The 19,986-nt window shown below is 45.7% G+C and overlaps 1 protein-coding gene and 2 long non-coding RNA genes across 7 annotated transcripts in view; 1 reads left to right on the top strand and 2 right to left on the bottom strand.

Moving 5' to 3' along the window:
- HEG1 (heart development protein with EGF like domains 1) overlaps positions 1-19,986 on the bottom strand; it is an 89,331-nt gene that overhangs the window by 11,277 nt on the left and 58,068 nt on the right. For all 5 annotated transcript variants that reach the window (XR_013414359.1, XM_002802678.4, XM_077993775.1 and 2 more), the window contains 3 exons: positions 13,189-13,231; positions 13,021-13,058; positions 786-873 (listed from right to left, as the gene is read on the bottom strand). Coding sequence is in view for 4 of the 5 variants with exons in the window: in XM_002802678.4 (XP_002802724.4) it covers positions 786-873; positions 13,021-13,058; positions 13,189-13,231 (169 nt within the window). In the remaining variant the exon portion in view is untranslated. The remainder of the gene's footprint in view (positions 1-785; positions 874-13,020; positions 13,059-13,188; positions 13,232-19,986) is intronic.
- LOC144339384 (uncharacterized) lies at positions 4,535-9,414 on the bottom strand. The gene is made up of 2 exons (XR_013414365.1): positions 9,106-9,414; positions 4,535-6,971 (listed from the first exon to the last, which is right to left on the bottom strand). It is a non-coding gene; the product is annotated as an uncharacterized LOC144339384 (long non-coding RNA).
- Positions 15,123-18,668, top strand: LOC144339390 (uncharacterized). The gene is made up of 2 exons (XR_013414371.1): positions 15,123-17,130; positions 17,850-18,668. It is a non-coding gene; the product is annotated as an uncharacterized LOC144339390 (long non-coding RNA).

Below are 19,986 nucleotides of genomic sequence, written 5' to 3'. Positions count from 1 at the left end.
AGTAAACGAGTCTCATGAGATCTGATGGTTCTATAAGGGGGAGATCCCCTGCACAAGTTCTCTCTCTTTGCCTGCTGCATTTATGTAAGATGTATCTTGCTCCTCCTTGCCTTCCACCATGATTGTGAGGCTTCCCCAGCCATGAGGAACTGTAAGTCCATTAAACCTCTTTCTTTTGCAAATTGCCCAGTCTTGGGTATGTCTTTATCAGCCGTATGAAAATGGACTAATATATGCAGCCTCAGGCATTCCTTTACAGCAACACAAAATGGACTAAGACAACGTGCTTACTGGCCATCTGTATATCTTCTTTGAAGAAATGTCTATTCAAGTTTTTTGTCCATTTTTAAAATTAGGTTGTTGAGTTATAAGAGTTCCTTCTATATTCTAGATACAAGTCCCTTATTAGACATATAATTTGCAAGTATTTTCTCATGCAATCCATATTTGCAAGTATGGGTTGTCTTTTCACTTTCTTGATAGTGTTCTTCAGAGTATAAAAGTTTTTAATTCTGATGAAGCCTAATTTATTTACTTTCTCATTTCCTGCTTGTGCTTTCAGCTATTCTTTTCTAATAAAGAAAATGAAGTTTCATTTACTACCCTTCTTTTTCCTCACAGGCACCAACTATCGTGAATTCCCTTTTTCCTTTTATTAAAATGGGTTAGTCACATTACGATTTAATATTGTGAACCATCTCAAGTATTCTGTAAGAGAATAGAATCTGACCCTTGTATAGCACAGGCAAAGGAACAGGACTGGAATCTGAACTCTCATCACTTACCTGCAACAGGTAACAATCAGTGCGATGCCTAGGATGAGCAGGAGCCCACCTCCGGCAGCTGCGATCACCACAGTGATAAGCTGATAGGCTAAACGTAAAACAAACAAAAAGGCGGATTGGCTGGAGGTAATGAAGGAATGAGTGAGTTCTCAAGAATGGTCTCCCCTGACTCTACAGTCGCCACCCTGCCTTGAGGGGTGCCCGTGCCTACAACTTCCTACTCTCTGGCAAGGGATCCTCAATGGCTATCTCCAAGCCTCTCCGTATTGAGAAAGGTTCTTTTTTTTTTTTTTTTTGGAGACAGAGTCTCACCCTGTCACCCAGGCTGGAGTGCAGTGGTGCGATCTCTGCTCACTGCAACCTCCGCCTCCCAGTTTCAAGCGATTCTCCTGCCTCAGCCTCCCGAGTAGCTGGGACTACAGGCGCCTGCCACCATACCTGGTGAATTTTTTGTATTTTCAGTAGAGACGGGGATTCAGCGTGTTAGCCAGGATGGTCTCAATCTCCTGACCTCGTGATCCACCCGCCTCGGCCTCCCAACGTGCTGGGATTACAGGCGTGAGCCACCGCGCCCGGCCAAAAAGCTCCATTTTTTGGGCTGGGTGCAGTGGCTGACGCCTGTAATCCCAGCACGTTGGGAGGCCGAGGCGGGCGGATCACAAGGTTAGGAGATCCAGACTACAGTGAAATCCCGTCTCTACTAAAAATACAAAAACTACAGGCACGGTGGCGGGCGCCTGTAGTCCCAGCTACTTGGGAGGCTGAGGCAGGAGAATGGAGTGAAACTGGGAGGCGGAGCTTGCAGTGAGCCGAGATCCCGCCACTGCACTCCAGCCTGGGCGATACAGTGAGACTCTGTCTCAAAAAAATAAAACTAAATAAAAAAGTAATGCAGATAACGCAGAATCTTTTCTTGGCCACTTCCCACCCTTTGGTGTTGTTTAATTTTTTGAGTTAATGGTAATAGTAGATATAAAAATTCTTTTTTTTTTTTTTTCCCTAGACGGAGTCTTGCTCTTGTTGCCCAGGCTGGAGTGCAACGGTGCGATCCCAGTTCACTGAACCTCCGCCTCCTGGGTTCAAGCGATTCTTCTGCCTCAGCCTCCCGAGTAGCTTGGATTACAGACACATGCCACCATGCCCTGCTAATTTTTTTTGTATTTTTAGTAGAGATGGGGTTTCACAATGTTGGCCAGGCTGATCTCAAACTCCTAACCTCAGAAGATCTGCCCGCCTTGGCTTCCCAAAGTGCTGGGATTACAGGCTTGACCACCATGCCTGGCCTAAAAATTCTTGATTCAGTTCTAGATTTTTACTTCATAAAATAAAAAGGAGGCAACCCTAGGTTAGACTCCCCAATTTTATAAGGAACATTACTGATCAGTTAAGTCCAGAGTCTGGGAATCACTGCATCAATCATGCTAGGGACTGAGTAGCTCCTCAATAAATACACATCAAATTTAATTACCAGAAATTAGCAGTGATTAAGCAAGTACATATCATATGTAGAAAGCAATATTAAAAGCTTTAGTTGCTTTTATATCTATGTATTTCTGGCAAAATCATATATTCAATAAATTCTATTAAATATTCCGGTTGATTTTTTGGTTGTGGAAATATAATGAAAATTGTGTTCTCTAATTGTAGGATCCAGGATGAAACACCAGTAGCCGGATTCTCGATAGTAAATTAAGATTGGAGCCATGCTGTCTAGGGTCTCATGCTCTCTTGTCCTTGTAAACAAGGATGAGGTACAGGGCTGACACGCTCCTCCCCTCCTCACCAAGCTTCCAGAGCACTAGGTGCTGGTTGAGAGTGAAGACAGGCAGCAGGCAGACTGTGAGCAAATACAAGCCATGCAACAATTTACCTATCCTTTTATTTAAATAAATAGCATAGAAACCTGACTATTATGTAAAACCATCAGTATTAGGATACAAAAACTGTCAGTATTAAGATACACAGGAAACAAAGCCAAGCCACAGAATAAACACATTCTCTTCCTTACCTCCCAACACATATATTTGAAAGTTTCTTTTTTAACAAAAGTGAAGACAGAAAACAAACCTCTTGAATTTATCCACTTTTCTTCATCTCCCCCATCATGGCTCTGAGCTACCATCATCCCTTGTCTGGACAACTGTAGCTGCTTCCCAAAACATCTACCTGTGCCCAGTCTTGTCCACTCACTACAGAAAGCAAATCTGATCTTGCCATTTCCCTGCTTTAAAAAACCCTCCGTGGCTCCCTTTTTTCCTAAAGACCAGAGTCTAGCTCCTGCTTATCCTTCCACACCAAGTTAAATTTTCTCATTTCCAACAAAAGAAGTAAGTATCCATTTTAGAAGTGACCCTTGCAAGTGGCTGCAGCTGTGGCAGGTTCCTGTTTGAAACAAGCAGTTTTGTCTAAAAAGAGACACAGATGGTGTAGAGCAGTGCTTCTCAAACTATCTGTGGTCAAGGACCAGTTTTTTGGTTTTTTTATTTTTACAGAGTCTGGCTCCATCGCTCAGGCTGGAGTGCAATGGTGTGATCTTGGCTCACTGCAACCTCTTCCTCCCAAGTTCAAGGAATCCTCATGCCTCAACCTCCTGAGTAGCTGGGATTACAGGCAGGTGCTAGCATGCCCAGCTCATTTTTTGGTATTTTTAATAGAGACGAGGTTTCGCTATGTTGGCCAGGCTGGTCTTGAACTCTTGGCCTCCAGTGATCCGCTCACCTTGGCCTCCCACGGTGCTGGGATTACAGGTGTGAGCCACCACGCCTGGCCTGAGGACCAGTTTTTGCTTGCTTGTTTGTGCTTCTGGTTATCCTTTTTTTTTTTTTGAGACAGGTCTCACTATGTTGCCCACACTGGAGTGCAGTGGCACAATCACAGTTCACTGTAGCCTTCAATTCCTGGGCTCAAGCAATCCTTCTGTCTCAGTCTGCCAAGCAGCTGGGACCATGGACGCCTGCCAAGCAGCTGGGACCACAGGCGCAGCTAATTTTTGGGTTTTGTAGGGACAGGGTATCACTATGTTGTCCAGGCTGGTCTTGAACTCCTGGTCTCAAGTGGTCCTCTCACCCTGGCCTCCCAAAGTGCTGGGATTACAGGTGTGAGCCACTGCACCCAGCCTGATATTCTTTTTAAATAAAGAAAATAAAGTCCCATGTGCTCCTCCCCTCATCTGTCCCCACAGGTACCAACTATCATAAATTTAACTTTCTCATTTTTTTTTAAAGGAGTTGACTGTGGGCTGGTATATTTGTAAAATATAATAAAACTCTTTTCCAAGGCTCCCATGCTTGGATGTCACAGTTATGTCAAGTTAATATAAACATTTCTAAGTGCTCACTCTCAACTTCTGTGTCATCTTGCCACAGTCCAGTAACACTTCCCACGGCAGACCACCAGTTGCGTCGCACTGGCATAGATGAGGGCTTCTCAAACTCCCGTCTGCATCTCAGTCACCCACAAGCCTTGTTAAAACCCAGATTCCTGGTCCCTGCTCCAAGGGATTTGGTTCAGTCGTACTGGGCAGGGGCTCAGAACCTGCACTTCTAGAGGCTTCTATGGGATGGTGCTGCTGCCAGCCAATGGACCAGACCGTGGGTAGCACTGGTTTTGATTACACAGGAGAGGAAAGAGCACTGAGCTGAAAGCCAGGGGACCACCCAGCACACAAGCAGAGAGAAAGAGCCTGGGAGGGAGCTCACCAAAATGTTTGCACAAGTTAGTACTGCCTTGGGTAATGGTGGAGAACTTGCTTTCTTCTTTGTGCTTTTCTGCATTTCCCAAATTTTATTTACATATTTACATACGTGCACACGCACACACACACACATACAGACACCCCTCCCTGAAATCTTGACATTGTGTATAGATACACACACATATTTTTTAAAGAGTTCATTTGAGGTTCTTGGGCAGCCATGTCACTGTAACCTTGTAATATCCCCCACAGATCTTCTTAAAATCACTCTACAAATGATCTTTTGGGGTTAAGTACTGATTTTAGATTTATGATGATGTAGAAGTGCACGGATTTGAATAAGTGCCAGCTGAAGTGTTTCCTGCTTCAGAGGTGCTCTGAATATTTATTTAGGTGAGACAGAGGCAGTGAATGTCATCTTAGGTTTGTCTGTCCTATCCTTTCTAGTGTGAAAAGATTTTCCAGAATGAAGAGCTTGGAATTCTTAGTCCTACTTTCTTCTTGGCATTTGTTGACATTTCAGTCTTTCTCAAGCAATGCCTCCATGTTTCCCTGATTCTTCACAGCTTGACATTGTTGTCATCACTGTTAGCATCTTTCATCAAACCAACAGCACATTCTGGGCCTTAGCCTTTCCTCAGAGCCATATTTGTCTATGTTTATATGCTTATTTGGATGGGATCTACTGGACTATCTGCTTAGCCACCCCCCTTCTGAGAACTGTGCACCCCTTCCAACTGCAGCTGGGGGTGGGCACACTCCGACATGTAACACCATCCCCTGGACACAGCTGGCTGGGCTGGGAATAAACCCACCATCCAAACTGGATCCATTAGTTACTTCCCAGGAATGTGGGAAAGAGGGCCATCGCTCTCAAAATTGTGAGCTAGTGACCTCCCCACCCCTGACCAAGAGCTGCTCGGTGACCCTATTTTCCATCATGTTGTCTGGGAAGGACAGCCTGTGTACAGACACACGGTGAAGAGCGGAGATGAGACATGAGGATGCAGTCATGGCAACGTGTGCTCTCACAGGAAGCCCCTTGCTACCCTCAGCTGCTGAGCTTCCTTCCCCCACTTCCTTGGTTCCTGCCACTCCTGATGCCAGGATCCTTCCAATAAACTCTCTTTGTCGCTTAGGCTACCTAGGCTCACTTACTCCAGGAGAACCTTAGCCAACCTTCCTTTAAGATTCTTGAACACATTACAGAACTTTCTAGGTAGCCACATTAGTTTTTATCTTACAATGCATTCAGTTCTCTCCATATTTTCCTCACTGAGCTCACTCGTGATTTATAGTTAGAATTTTGCCCTTTATTTTTTAATCTTTTTTTGAGACAGGGTCTTGCTCTGTCACCCAGGCTGCAGTGCAGTGGCATGATCACAGCTCACTGCAACCTCAACCTCCCCAGCTCAAGTGATCCTCCCACCTCAGTTTCCCGAGTGGCTGGGACACTAAGTGCATGCCACCATGCCTGGCTGAATTTTTTTTTTTTTTTTTTTTGGTCTCGCTGTGTTGTCCAGGTTGGTCTCAAATTTCTGGGTTCAAGCAACCCTCCCTCCTCGGCCTCCTAAAGTGCTGGGATTACAGGTGTGAGCCACTGCACTCAGACAATTTTTGCTTTTAAAATCTTTCCATTCCTCTTCCATCTCTGTTCACAGCGTTCTTCTTTTCCCCTGCACCTTCTGAAATTCACCTTTTTCAAGTCTACAGGCAGGGTGTGAACATACCCAGTGCCCACCACTCTCCATTGTGACAGTGCCCCACACGATTCTGTCACTTTCTCCTGATGTTTTACACAACTCTATCCCTTCCACCTCACCAAACAGTCCTCGCTAGTAGGAGGGCTGGGTACAGAGCAGCAGTTCCTTCTCCCCAATCCCTGCCTTCCCCCGTTTGAAGTGAAGGGAGGCCAGTCAAGACCAAATAAAATGACTGCTTTTAGCTGAATGAGACTTCCAGTTGCCTTCTGGGTAATATTAATAGATTCTCCCTCCTTCCTCCTAAGCAGTTTGGTGCTGTCTTCCTGGATGTATGTTCTGAGTGACTCCCACCACCACGCAGCACTTCTACTGGTTTAAGTCTTTTATAACACAAGGCAACGACTGGGTGAACACAACTGAAGACACCTTCTACACCTGCCGTGAGACCATGGGTTGGGCTGGGGAGACAGTGCAGACTGACATTTAAGCGGAATGTCTGACTTCACGGGAAGAGGGCTGTCAGTGGGGAAGGCAGACTCTCACTCCCTGCTGGCTGTGCTGGGAGGCTGTGGGGAAGAGTTCTCCTCTGAAGAGGTGCAGACCATTTGAACGAAAGGATGACCTACAAAAGAGACATGTGGCAAATATGACAGAGGGATGGAAAAAAAGTCTGTGGTCAGAAAAAAGTAATCTAGGAGAATTATGTGAGCTCTATAATCACAAAATGACAATAACCATGAAACAGAAAAATGGGGCCAGGCGCGGTGGCTCACGCCTGTAATCCCAGCACTATGGAAGGCTGAGGCAGGTGGATCACCTGAGTTCAGGAGTTTGATACCAGCCTGGCCAACATGATAAAACCGTGTCTCTGCTAAAAATACAAAAAGTTAGCCAGGTGTGGTGGCGAGCGCCTGTAATTCCAGCTACTCGGGAGGCTGAGGCAGGAGAATCCCTTGAATCCCAGAGGCGGAGGTTGCAGTGAGCCACGATCGTGCCATTGCACTCCAGCCTGGGCAACAAGAGTGAAACTCCATCTCAAAAAAAAAAAAAAAAAAAAAGAAAGAAGAGAAAACCAAAAAATAAAACAAAAACAAACAAAAAACAAAAAAAAAATGGCTTAGATGACAAGAATATTTTAAAAAGAGACTTTTGAAAGGCAGTGAGAGAAATGGTTAAGCAAATTACAGTATGTCCATAGAGCAGAATTCCACAGGACTATCAAAAGTGACATTATAAAATCATGTAAGTGAAAACATTCCACAGTTTACTAGTTTTAAAAGCAGGTCACAGAACAGTATATTCAGTGAGATTCAATTTCTGTTAAAAAGACACACACATATATATCTCTGGAAAAATACGTAATACCAGTGTTTCTCAAACTTTAATATGCATATGAATCTGCCTATTAACTAAATTTATGGGCCTGGTGAAAATTCAGATTTAGATTCAGTGGGTCTGGAGTCGGGAGTCCGAAGCTGTGCATTTCCAACAAGCTCCAAGGTGACATGGATCCTGCTGGCCTATGCCCCACACTTAGTAGTAAGGAAACGTGGTGAACATAGTGTTTAACGGGTGGTGAGATTGTTTACTTTACTCTCCTCTTCCCTTAACTTCTATTTTCTAATTAATTTGGGTTAAAATAGGGGAAATTAATGGGCATGTGCTGTATTGTTATTTTTTAAAAAAGGAGTTTATTTTAAAAACAGAAAAAAGGCTAAACAACCCAAAGTGTCATGAGAGCAATTATGAAACTGTGAGGAGGAACCAACCTAAGCTTCCAGCAACAGAGGAAATGCGCACGCCCTAAGAAAAGGGTGGAGGCTCGGGGAGAGAGAGACACGACTGATGACACATTCCTAAAAGAATTCTGGGGCCATCTGGCAAATGGTATATTTGCTGTTGGAATTGGTGGAATCTGGGATATAAACAGAGAGATATTTTACATGTTTAGAAAATTAAAAGGAGAGCAGTGATAAGAAAGGTGCAGACCTGCGCTGCCCAGGAGCGGGGCCCCTGCTCCAGCAGGGCCTGCTCTTCTACAGGTGGTGAAGACTTGAGAGAAAGGCTTGTCCTGCCCTTTCCAGTTATTTATTCATTTATTTATTTTTTGAGACAGAGTCTCACTTTATCGCCCAGGCTGGAGTGCAATGGTGCGATCTCAGCTCACTGTAGCCCCTGCCTCCCAGGTTCAAGTGATTCTCCTGCCTCAGCCTCCCGAGTAGCTGGGATTACAGGTACCTGCCACCACTCCCAGCTAATTTTTTTATTTTTAGTAGAGACGAGGTTTCACCATGTTGGCCAGTCTGGTCTCGAACTCCTGACCTCGAGCGACTCTCCTGCCTCAGCATCCCAAAGTGCTGGGATTACAGGCGTGAGCCACCGTGCCCTGCCCTTTCCAGTTTCTCTGTAAGGAGTAAGGACTGAACTCTGGGCACAACTAGAAAGCGAACAGAAACTTTTACAGGGGTAGGACACAGGTTATGCCTAATGCCCAAATCTACTGGAGTTGGATGATTGCAAGGAATGTAGGAGCAAGAAAATCTTAAGACTGTGTGCTTGGCTGGAAAAAGCCAGCCTCCCCAGCCTCACTGGGCTTGGGTAGAGTACGTGCCCTAAGAAGTCTGCATAGAGAAGAAGCATTTCTTGCCTATGAAAAATCCAGCCTGAGTCACAGCCCCAGGAAGGCCCCTGCTGTCTTAGGTGGCAATAATGGGAGTAACGGTGGTGGGCGGTCAGAACGCTGATATTTGGCACAAAACATTGAATTCTGAGTCACAGACTCCCAAGATGCTATCACCATAGAGAGGGATGAATTCCCAACTCCTTAACCAACACCCAGGTCTGGGCCCAGACCTCAGAGAAAGAGGCAGGTGGCAAGTGCTACTTATTATCAGCCACTATAATATTAACTGCCTTGCAACACTGAAACTAATAGAGATATCAAAATGATAAAGTGATATTTACACGCCATCACAGAATAACAACAGTTACCACACTAATGATAAGCTGCCAGTTCCAAAAGGTGGCCAGGAGCAAACCATCCAGACAGGCCTCTGCCCTCTGCTGGACACAGTGACTTGGACTAATGGGAAGGAAAAGGAAGTCTGAGGCATCAGAGAGAAATCTTGGCTACTTCCAGAACCCCACAAACATAATGGGGAGGGCTTGACTTTTTCCTGACTTAAGAATTTACAGACTAGTCAATGACATAGGGAAATAGCATCCCCAAACATGTATAGTGCTTAATAATCTCCGAGAAAAATTACCAATGCCACTCAGAATAATGCCCTGCAGCTCACACCCCTGTCCTGCAACCCTTTATAGACTCATGTTCCCTCGATGGATCACCTTCCATTTTATGAGAAACATGAAGCATTTTCTAATAAAACTTATTTAGGGGTCAGGTGCGGTGGCTCACGCCTGTAATCCTAACACTTTGGGAGACCAGCGTGGGAGGATTGCTTGAGCCTGAGAGATTGAGGCTACAGTGAGCCATGATCAGGCAGGCCACTGCACTCCAGCCTGGGCAACAGAGACAGACCTCATCCCTAAAAATAAAAATTAAAAACTAGGGAGCTGTCTGACCAACCCAGGGTTAAAGCAGTAGCTCATTCTATGAGAGGCCTGTCAGGGATGAGAGGCCCCAAGAGGACTGAGCAGGTCATATCTCTTACCTCCTGCTCCCTGGCTCACCCAAGGGGCACACGTGGAGAACAGGGTGGCCACACCTCCACACCTCTCACCTGTCTCACTGGATCTCTCTTTCTCTGCCATCAGGTGGATTGCATTCAGATGAGTTTCTTGCACACGTGATACAGGTCTGCTGCACCTTGAGCCTGCTTCCCTCACATTATTTTTAATCCATGCTGCATAAAATTGTCTCAGCCTCTGTTCCTAATATTATAATATCTTAGGATCAAGTCTGCAGGCTTGTGATGCAACCTCTACTCTTAGCCTTGAAGCATCTCTTCTGAAAGACTATATATGTACACACACACACACACACACGTACACACACACACACACACACACACACACACATATATATATATACCATGTAGTTCTAGTATTCCAGCATTTGAGAAACAAGTCTCAAACATCTTAAATTTCTGATTGTTCAGCCTCCTTTTTCCACATTGAAACATTATAGATTTTCTTATCTATTTTTATGCACAGGCTACTCCATTCTCTGATCAGTTTACGAGCTCTCCGTGACTCTGTTCTGGTTTCAAGTGAGAAATGAGATTCACACAAAAAAGTGAACACACACCACTCTGTAGACTAGGCAGCCCCTTTAAGGCACAGATAGCCTCCTAAAGACGAAAGCATAAAGATCCTGAGCCCAGCTGTGAAACTGACGTGCCTAAATACTGATCTTTAGAAAAGGACATGTACTGCCATCCATACTGTTTTACATAAGCCAAATCTCCAAAATACTCAAGCCTACCCTGTGAAGCATCGACACCTAGAAAGAATTCTGACTATTCTTTATTAAACAAAAAAGCCTAAACCATGATAACTTCCTTGCCTTATTAAACTGAGTGCACCAAATACCATTTAGCGGGTGATGACTGGGGTCCATTGGAGTGAAGGGTCGTGCTCACACGGTGCTATGGCCCCACAGTGTCCTCTGGGACTTCTAAAGAGTACAGGCTTGTTTACTACACCACTTAGGGTTGCAGGTTGCTACTTAAAAAACAAACATCGGCAGGGCACGGTGGCTCACACCTGTAATCCCAGCACTTTGGGAGGCCAAGGTGGGCAGATTACGAGGTCAAGAGATCGGGACCATCCTGGCCATCATGGTGAAACCCCGTCTCTAATAAAAATAGAAAAATTAGCTGGGCGTGGTGGTGTGTGCCTGTTTTCCCAGCTACTTGGGAGACTGAGGCAAGAAAATCGCTTGAACCCAGGAGGCGGAGGTTGCAGTGAGCCGAGATCACGCCACTGCACTTCAGCCAGGAGACAGAACAAGACTCCATCTCAAAAAAACAAACAAACAAAAAAACAAATATCAATTCTGTGAGCTCCTCCCTCTCTACTCAATAAGACTATACATATAATTGCTTCTAGAAGTGCCTCCCTAGTCTTCCTCTGAGACTATCTTCTGTAACCTCTTGCTAGTTTGCAGTCAAAATAAATCAGATGACCAAAGTCCTCAGTAATCCTAAACGGATATGTAATTCTAAGTGTCTAGACTCTGGCCTGAGAGTAGCTCCATGCTGGGTGCACCAAGAGAGTTTTATGTCAGTTTTATATTCAGCATTGAATGTGTTTGATTTTATTTCATTATTTTTATTTTTTAGTTATGCTCAAAGAAGGTCAATAATGGAACTTGCTAATAGAAAACCTTTATGAACAAAGAAAACACCACTGAAGAAATCAGATGTAAGGTATACCATTGGGGAATAGAAACAGGGGGCTTTTTACACACATTCAATAAAATCGTGTCTACTTTCCTTCTAGTAAACTGAGAATACAGTCCCCTGGCACATTTGTCTGTAGGATGAGAGACAAAGCTGTCCTAAACTAAAATCTTCATTGTTAGTATTTCTGTTACATCCTATGATACGCTATATCCCCAAATTTAATTTTGCTGATAATTTCCATTTCTAATGTATCAATATAAGAAAATGTCAGTGCAAGCAATCTTAAATGAATCACAGTTGCTTTTCTCCAAGAACTGGATTAGGTTGCAAAACACACCACGCTCACAGTCCCCACCAACACTCTTGGCTGCTTGGAGTTCCACCCTCTACTTCCACGTGGAGCAGAGAGGATTCCTAAGTGTGTCTCTAGCATGCCTGGGGGACTATGCTGGAAATCTCTAAGCTGCACCCCCACATTCTCCTCCGTACAGTCTGTTCTCAACGCAGCCCAAATTGCTTTCCTTGATCGAACTGCTTTCTTGCTCTAAGACTTTTGCCCTGCCTGACAGTTATTGGTTAGTCTACACTCTTCAGCCTGGTGATCCCAACGCCAACAGTTCAGACCCCATATACTCTGCCAGCCCAAATCCTCTACTTTCTGCCTTCCTATCTTCCTATCCTCCAGCCACGCCCACTTACATACTGGCCCCAGAACACCAAGGATCCATGGCTGCCTCAAGACCTTTGTCTAAGTTGTTCCCTCTGCCTGGGATGTCCTCCCCTCATACCCGTCAGTTTAAATCTTTCCAACTGTTCCTCTAATTCCACTCCCTCCAAGAAGTACTGTTGACTGTCCTCCCATTCTTCTCTGGGCACAGTCCCTACCTCCCCGTCCCACACCCCATGTCTAGTTATCACAGTAACACTCAGTACACAGCAGGGCTATTTAGGAGTAAGTCTTACTCTTCCTGCCCAGACCTTGAGCCCCTAAACAGCACCAGTCAAATCTTTCTCTCTTTTTTTTTTTTTTGGTTGTTTTTTAAATGAAGTCTTCCTCTGTCGTCCAGGCTGAAGTGTCGTAGTGTGATCTCAGCTCACTGCAACCTCCGCCTCAAAGGTTCAAGTGATTCTCTCACCTCAGCTTCCCAAGTAGCTAGGATTACAGGCACGTGCCATCACACCCAGCTAATTTTTTATTTTTACTAGAGATGGGGTTTCACCAGGTTGGCCAAAATGGTCTCTAACTCCTGGCCTTAAGTGATCCTCCTGCCTCCGTCTTCCAAAGTGCTGGGATTACAGGCGTGAGCCACCATGCCCAGCCTTTCTCTTTGTTGCCCCCATGCCATTGGCACGGAACCTAAGAAGACAGCGGGTGTGAACTGAGGGAAGTGGGAGGAGACTGACACCTGTGCACTAACAACAGGGCCAGGCCCCTGCCCACGCATAATGGTCCACTTTTGTACACTTACGGTTTCCGCAATTGAGACCACCAAGGCCAAATGGGCAACTGCAAGCCAAGAAAGAAAAAAGGGTAAGAATTAGTTTCAAATCTCAAAAGAAATAAGTGAGGCAATTTATCTAAATAACTTCTAGATAAGATTTGTAACAAAATGAGACTAAATGAACTTTGAGCCTACCTCATGCAGGTTTCATTTTCAAGCCTATATCCATCTTCACATGCTGAAAAAGAAAAGGAAAATGCATGAGTGTGTCTGTTTACCTCTCCCAAACTCCCAGTTAATTAAATGCCAGCCACCCTAAAGTCCACAAGATTATTCTAGTACCAGAAGCCTGCAAATTGGTTTGGAATGATCCTCACTTAAATACTGTTGCCAGCGTAACTTTTTTTTTTTTTTTTTTTGAGACACAGTCTCACTCTGCTGCCCAGGCTGGAGTGCGGTGGTGCCATCTTGGCTCACCGCAACCTCCACCTCCTGGGTTCAAGGGATTCTCCAGGCTCAGCCTCCCAAGTAGCTGGGATTACAGGCATGTGCCATCATGCCCAGCTAATTTTTGTATTTTTAGTAGAGATGGGGTTTCACCCTGTTGCTCAGGCTTGTCTTGAACTCCTGAGTTCAAAGTGATCTGCCCGCCTCTGCCTCCCAAAGTGCTGGGATTACAGGCGTGAGTCACTATGCCCGGCCTCAAATCTTAACCTCAAGAAACTTTTCTTAACCTCTTTGTGGCTCTCAATCTCCCAGCTATAAAAAGTATTTTATTGGAGGTGATTAAGTGAAATTAAGGCATTCAAATGGCTTAGTACAGGTCTGGTACACAGTAACCACTAAATCAATGTTTTGTAGTTGTAATTATTATTATTTTTTGAGATGGAGTCTTGTTTTGTCGCCCAGGCTGGAGTGCAGTGGCACTGTCTTGGCTCACTGCAACCTCCACCTCCTGGGTTCAAGCGATTCTCCTGCTTCAGCCTCCCAAGTAGCTGGGAATACAGGGGCCCGCCATGAAGCCTGGCTAATTTTTGTATTTGTAGGAGAGATGAGGTTTCGCCCTGTTGGCCAGGCTGCTCAAACTCCTGACCTCAGATGATCCGCCCACCTCCACCTCCCAAAGTACTAGGATTAAAGGCGTGAGCCACCGTGTCAGGCATGTAGTTGTAATTATTATATGACCAATGCAATTCATTTAGAAGCTCTCTATAGCTGAAGAATGTCCCCTGGGGAACCTCCTTCCATCACAAAAACATATGGCTCACCTTCTTAATGTAAATCAAACCTGTAACCTGATAACGGCCCTGCTGCCACCCTTCGATGAGAAGGGGGGAGCTTTGGGTGACATCTTCTGGGGCACAGTTCTGGTGTGTGCCCAGGTTTTCATAACAGAATGCTCACCCTGTAGTCTGTGTAGGGGATTTTGGACATATCTAGATGTGTGTTAATTGGCACCTTGCCCAAGAACAGAACTTTGAACCCTTGGGTGGTGCGGCTCCTGGAACACTACTTCACTGAAGCAGTTGTGGCCCGGCCATTTCCCTGGATCAGCAGTTCCTAAATTTCTGTGATCACAGAACATTTTCAACACAACGATAAGATGACAGAACACCATGAGCTATAATGCATGCTTGAATGAAAGCAGACAATGAAAAATGGCCTCACAGACAAATTCTCCGCTGCAAGGAATGATAAAAATGTGATTCAGGGTTAATGTATGAGATACATCGCATAAAAGATCCCGAATAAGAAAAGGTACAGAGTGGTAGAGCTGCAATACTTGATGGGATAGCAGACATGCTAATGGTGGGTTAGGGGGGCCAGCAGCATGCATGGCTGGGGGTGAGGAGGGACAGGGGGCTGGCGAGAGGGGCCCTGTGGGCTGGGTCCAGCATCCTTGTGCATGATAACTTTCCTCAAGACGATGTGTTGAATGTTCTTCCTCCTCCTTTTTTTTTTTTTTTTTTTTTTTTTTGAGACGGAGTCTCACTCTGTCGCCCAGGCTGAAGTGCAGTGGTGCGATCTCTGCTCACTGCAAGCTCTGCTGCCTCCCGAGTTCACGCCATTCTCCTGCCTCAGCCTCCCGAGAAGCTGGGACTACAGGCGCCCGCCACCATGCCCGGCTAATTTTTTTTTGGTATTTTTAGTAGAGACGGGGTTTTACTGTGTTTGCCAGGATGGTCTCGATGTCCTGACCTCGTGATCCGCCCGCATCGGCCTCCCAAAGGGCTGGGATTACAGGTGTGAGCCACCGCGCCCGGCCCCTCCTCCTACTTTCTTAATGTTAGCAGTTGAACATCTCTGGCATCTGCTTTATTGTTACAGACTTTCTATTAACATATCACTAGAGGGTTGTGGAATACAGTTTCAAAACCAAAATCAACTGTAATGTATCTCACGGAAGATATTAGGGAGCTGTGCACCTGGACTGCGCTGTTTTGGCCCCACAGAATCACTTTTCCGAGCTACAGTCTCTTGTATTAAAGGCCTTTTTGTTATAAGCAGCAGCCATGGAAAGTCCCTGTGGTATTTATTTGGGGATGTCATGGACTGCTTTGCTACAATATCACTCAGTAACCTCTTGATGAGGATGCCCCAGAGAAATTTCTCTTGGCCCCATTGTTTTAAAAGACAGGGATACTCCTGAACAGCCGTTCTTTATTTTAGGGACCCTGACTCTTTTCAAAGTCATGTTTCTCTTTTTGCCTCAGTGTCCAGCAACCTCAGCAGCACTTAAGTGAGGGGCCTTCTTTTACCAAGCGTGCAGGACCCTGCTGTGTCTCATTCTGCATATTCACTTTCCTTCTGGCTTCAACAAAACAGTCTGTTAATTTCCCCTTCAACCTGATTTACCTTTTACATATTTTTCAATCTTATTTTATCAAATCAATTTTCACTAGGTGCTTTCACTTTATGCCACGGGTAGAGCATAATTGCATCCCGTTTAGGGAAGGAGTAATGAGGCCCCATCTCCCAATCTTTGATACCTGAGTTCTCGGCTGGCCTCACTCAGGTGGGGTCTTCTCCAAGGGGGCAGCTGAGTGCTCCTGCCTCTCCCGTGTCCGGTGGCCCTCCTCCTGTGTGTGCCTCTGCCTCATGCTGCAGCAGGTCATGGGAGTGGGGAAAGCTGCCCTGGATGATTTGTGGATGGCTAAGGCTGCAGGGCAGCCACTGGGGATTGCTTGCTTCTTAGTGACTCCTCCCCACCCATCTCGGCACTGAGGCAGGGTGATGTCACACCAGCCTGTTCTATTTTGAACACTTCTTCCTGGAAATGTTTTTACATCCAATCTCCCCACCCAACATGAGATTTCATCTGCTGGGTGGAGGCGGTCCACTCCATGGCTGTCATCCAGCCAGATGTAAGGTCCATCTGTTGTCCTGCCACAAGCTGATGGGTTGGGCTGTTTCCATTTTGTTTCAGGAGTGACCTGGCTCCCTGATGTCATGATATTTCTCTATTTCAAATGGGCTCATTCCGTCATTCATTGGTGGTTGAGTGCTACTATGCTGTGGAGCTGTTCTGGGGAAACTTGTCAGTGAGGTGCTACTGTGCTCCTTAGGACCCAGCTTCTCATCTCACTCATCCTAGAGCAGCAGTCCCCACATTTTTGGCACCAGTGACCGGTTTCATGGAAAACAATTTTTCCATGGACCAGCAAGGTGGCGGTCTCGGGGAGATGGTCTAGGAATGAAGCTGTTCCACCTCAGATCATCAGGCATTAGATTCTCATAAGGACCACGTAACCTAGATCCCTCGCGTGTGCAGTTCACAATAGGGTCCATACTTCTACGAGAATCTAATGCCACCGCTGATGTGACAGGAGGTGGAGCTCAGCTGTGCAGCCCGGTTCCTAACTGCACCTCCTGCTCTGCAGCCCGGTTCCTAATAGACCACAAACCAGTAGGGTTGGAGACTCCTGCCCCAGAGGTATTCTGACCCAGAGCACTGAAGATGAAATGAATGTGGCAACAGCTAGTAGATATTCACAAACTGGGCTTCCCCTATTGCCATAAGGCACAAGTGAATTCAAGTCTTCTGGACTTAAAAATAGAAATAAGTGGATAGTGACATCTTTTTTTTTTTTTTTTTTTCTTTTTGAGATGGAGTCTCGCTCTGTCACCCAGGCTGGAGTGCAGTGGCGGGATCTCGGCTCACTGCAACCTCTGCCTCCTGGGTTGAAGCGATTCTTCTGCCTCAGACTCCTGAGAAGCTGGGACTACAGGCGTGCACCACCACACCCAGCTAATTTTTGCATTTTTAGTAGAGACAGAGTTTCACCATATTGGCCAAGCTGGCCTCGAACTCCTGACCTCATGATCCTCCCACCTTGGCCTCCCAAAGTGCTGGGATTATAGGCATGATGAGCCACAGTGCCCAGCTGCCAGTGGCTTCTTAAAAACTCTTGTGTTCCCTTGTGGGAAATTGTATCTAGCCATGCCAATCTTTTCCTATCTTATTTGCTGCCTTATCCATTCATCTATTCAACAGACATTTGCTGAACCCTGCACTGTTCAGGACACGGTTCTGGCACCTAAGGCACTGGCAGTCTGATTAAAGAAAGAGACATGCAAACAGGTTGTGCGAATTCATTGCCAGATGTGGTGGCTCATGCCTGTAATCCTAGCACTTTGGGAGGCCGAGGTGGGTGGATTGCTTGAGCCTAGGAATTTGAGACCAGCCTCGGCAACATGGCAAAAGTCCATCTCTACAAAGAATACAAAAATTAGCTGGATATAGTGGCAAGGACCTGTAGTCCCACCTACTTGGGAGATGAGGTGGGAGGATCACTTGAGCCCAGGAGGTCAAGGCGGCAGTGAGACCTGATTGTACCACTGCACTCCAGCCTGAGTGACAGAGCAAGGCTTTGTCTCTAAAAACAAACAAACAAAAAAAGAATTAATCATGATGCCTGCATGATGGAAGGAAGCTAAGAAACCTATGAGAGGGATTGAGAGGGGTATCTACTTTGATTTTATAGGTAGCTTTGAAAGTCTGGTAAAGACATTTTCTGTGAGACACCAAACACGTTGTGTGTGTGTGTGTGTGTGTGTGTGTGTGTGTGTGTGTGTATGCGTGCACACGCAGCAGAGAACATACAGACTTGCTAATGTATAGCTTGAACTGCAGTGATTTAGAGAACACACACTCCTCTATCCTCTATTTATACACATTTTTGAGCCTTGATTTGAGGTGTCAGTGCTCCAGCACTGATGGCCAGAAGATGTCACTGTTAACCCATCAGAATCCAGCCTAAAGGGCTGTGGCCCAAGAAGCTCCAGGTTCCACTCATCAGAGGCCTGATGGTGCAAATACTGCCAAGAAAGGGCTTCACCGAGTCTCAGCAACAAGCCCAAAGGCAAACTAAGGTTTCCTTATGCTGCTTCTTGGGTCCTTACTTGGTCAACATAAGGTGGCTGGTGCCTGTGTCAGCACACTTGGTAAATCTTTAACAGCTATTGTTAATGCTAGCCTGTAAGTGAAACGATTATAAAATCGCTGACTTGGAAACAGAGGAAGTGGCGCAGGCCAGCCAGAAGCAAAGGTGATAGGGCCATTGTTGAGATACTCTTCACAGGGAACACCACAGCACCATGCCCATCCTCTGCCTATCTTGTATCATCCCCTGTCAGCAGCACAGCACCCCAACACACATGGATGTTAGCCCAACCCCCTTCCCACATGAAGATAGGCTCAACTCCCCATTTCTTTTTTTTTTTTTTGAGACGGATGTTGCCCAGGCTGCAGTGGTGTAATGGCGTGATCTCAGCTCACTGCAACCTCCGCTCCACCGAGTCAAGAGATTATCCTGCCTCAGCCTCCCAAGTAGCTGGGATTACAGGCAAGTGCCATCACACCCAGCTAATTTTGTACTTGTTGTAGAGATGGGGTTTCTCCGTGTTGGTCAGGCTGGTCTTGAACTCCTGACCTCAGGTGATCCGCCCATCTTGGCCTCCCAAAGTGCTGAGATTACAGGTGTGAGTCACTGCTCCCGGTTCAACTCCCCATTTCTAAGAGGTGCAAGGAACCCTCTGCATTAAAGCAGATAAGATGGCATGAGGAAGCATCATCTCTTTGTAGCAATGTGGCAGTCTGGCATGGCATTGAGACATGCTGTGTGCTAGTCACACATCAGGACCTAGGCCCAACAGAGAGTTGGCCCTCCCCTTCAAAACCCATCACAGGTCTCACCTGGAGAGCTAATGATGAGCACCTGAGAACTCTGTATCCAGACCTAAAAAAGTCAGAGGGTCTGAAGCTCAGGATAAGAGTGCTGCCCTGAAATATATTTTTATCTGTGATGAACAAGTCCTCCAATGGGAAGTCCTGATAGAGAAAACTGGCATGTCACCTCGCCCCAGTATGTGATTTTTATTAGATTCCAGTAACATCCATTGACATCTATCACCAACAAGGTGTTGACTGAGTAGGCAAACTGGCCATCCACGATGGCCTTTATATCATTAGTTTTTCTGGTGATTGCAAGTTGCAGCAGCCTTTTTATAAGTCAGGGTGCGTGGTACTCTGGACCTGAATTAATTTTATTTTAAAGCAGTATTCTTGGACTACATTCTTTGAGCAGTTTTTCCCTCAAACTAAATGAATTTAAGCCTCATCTTAAAGGTTAGTAGCATTAGATTTCTGCTCTCAAACACTGCATGAGACCTTTAAAACCAGAACTCATTAATTCAACAACAACCTGGACCAAATACAAGAGCAGATGCTGACGGCTTACAAAGGGCCTCTATATCCACTGCTTTCCTTAACTCTTAGAATAAATATCCAATAGAGGATCACCATACCCATATCTCAGAAGAGGAAACTGAGGCTCAGAGAAACAAAGTAACTTGCCCAAGGGGATACACGATCAGTGAGGCAGAGTCAGGCTTTGACTCTGGCCTCAGCTGCCTCTGAAAGATATAAGCCTGACTCTATGCCTGTACTTCCACTTTAAAAGATTAGCAGACAATAGATAAAGCTTTGGGAAT

This window comes from Macaca mulatta, chromosome 2 (assembly GCF_049350105.2).
Source record: "Macaca mulatta isolate MMU2019108-1 chromosome 2, T2T-MMU8v2.0, whole genome shotgun sequence".
Classification (NCBI taxonomy): domain Eukaryota; kingdom Metazoa; phylum Chordata; class Mammalia; order Primates; family Cercopithecidae; genus Macaca; species Macaca mulatta.
The sequence above is the reverse complement of the archived record's forward strand: the minus strand, read 5'-3'. Positions and strand labels throughout refer to the sequence as shown.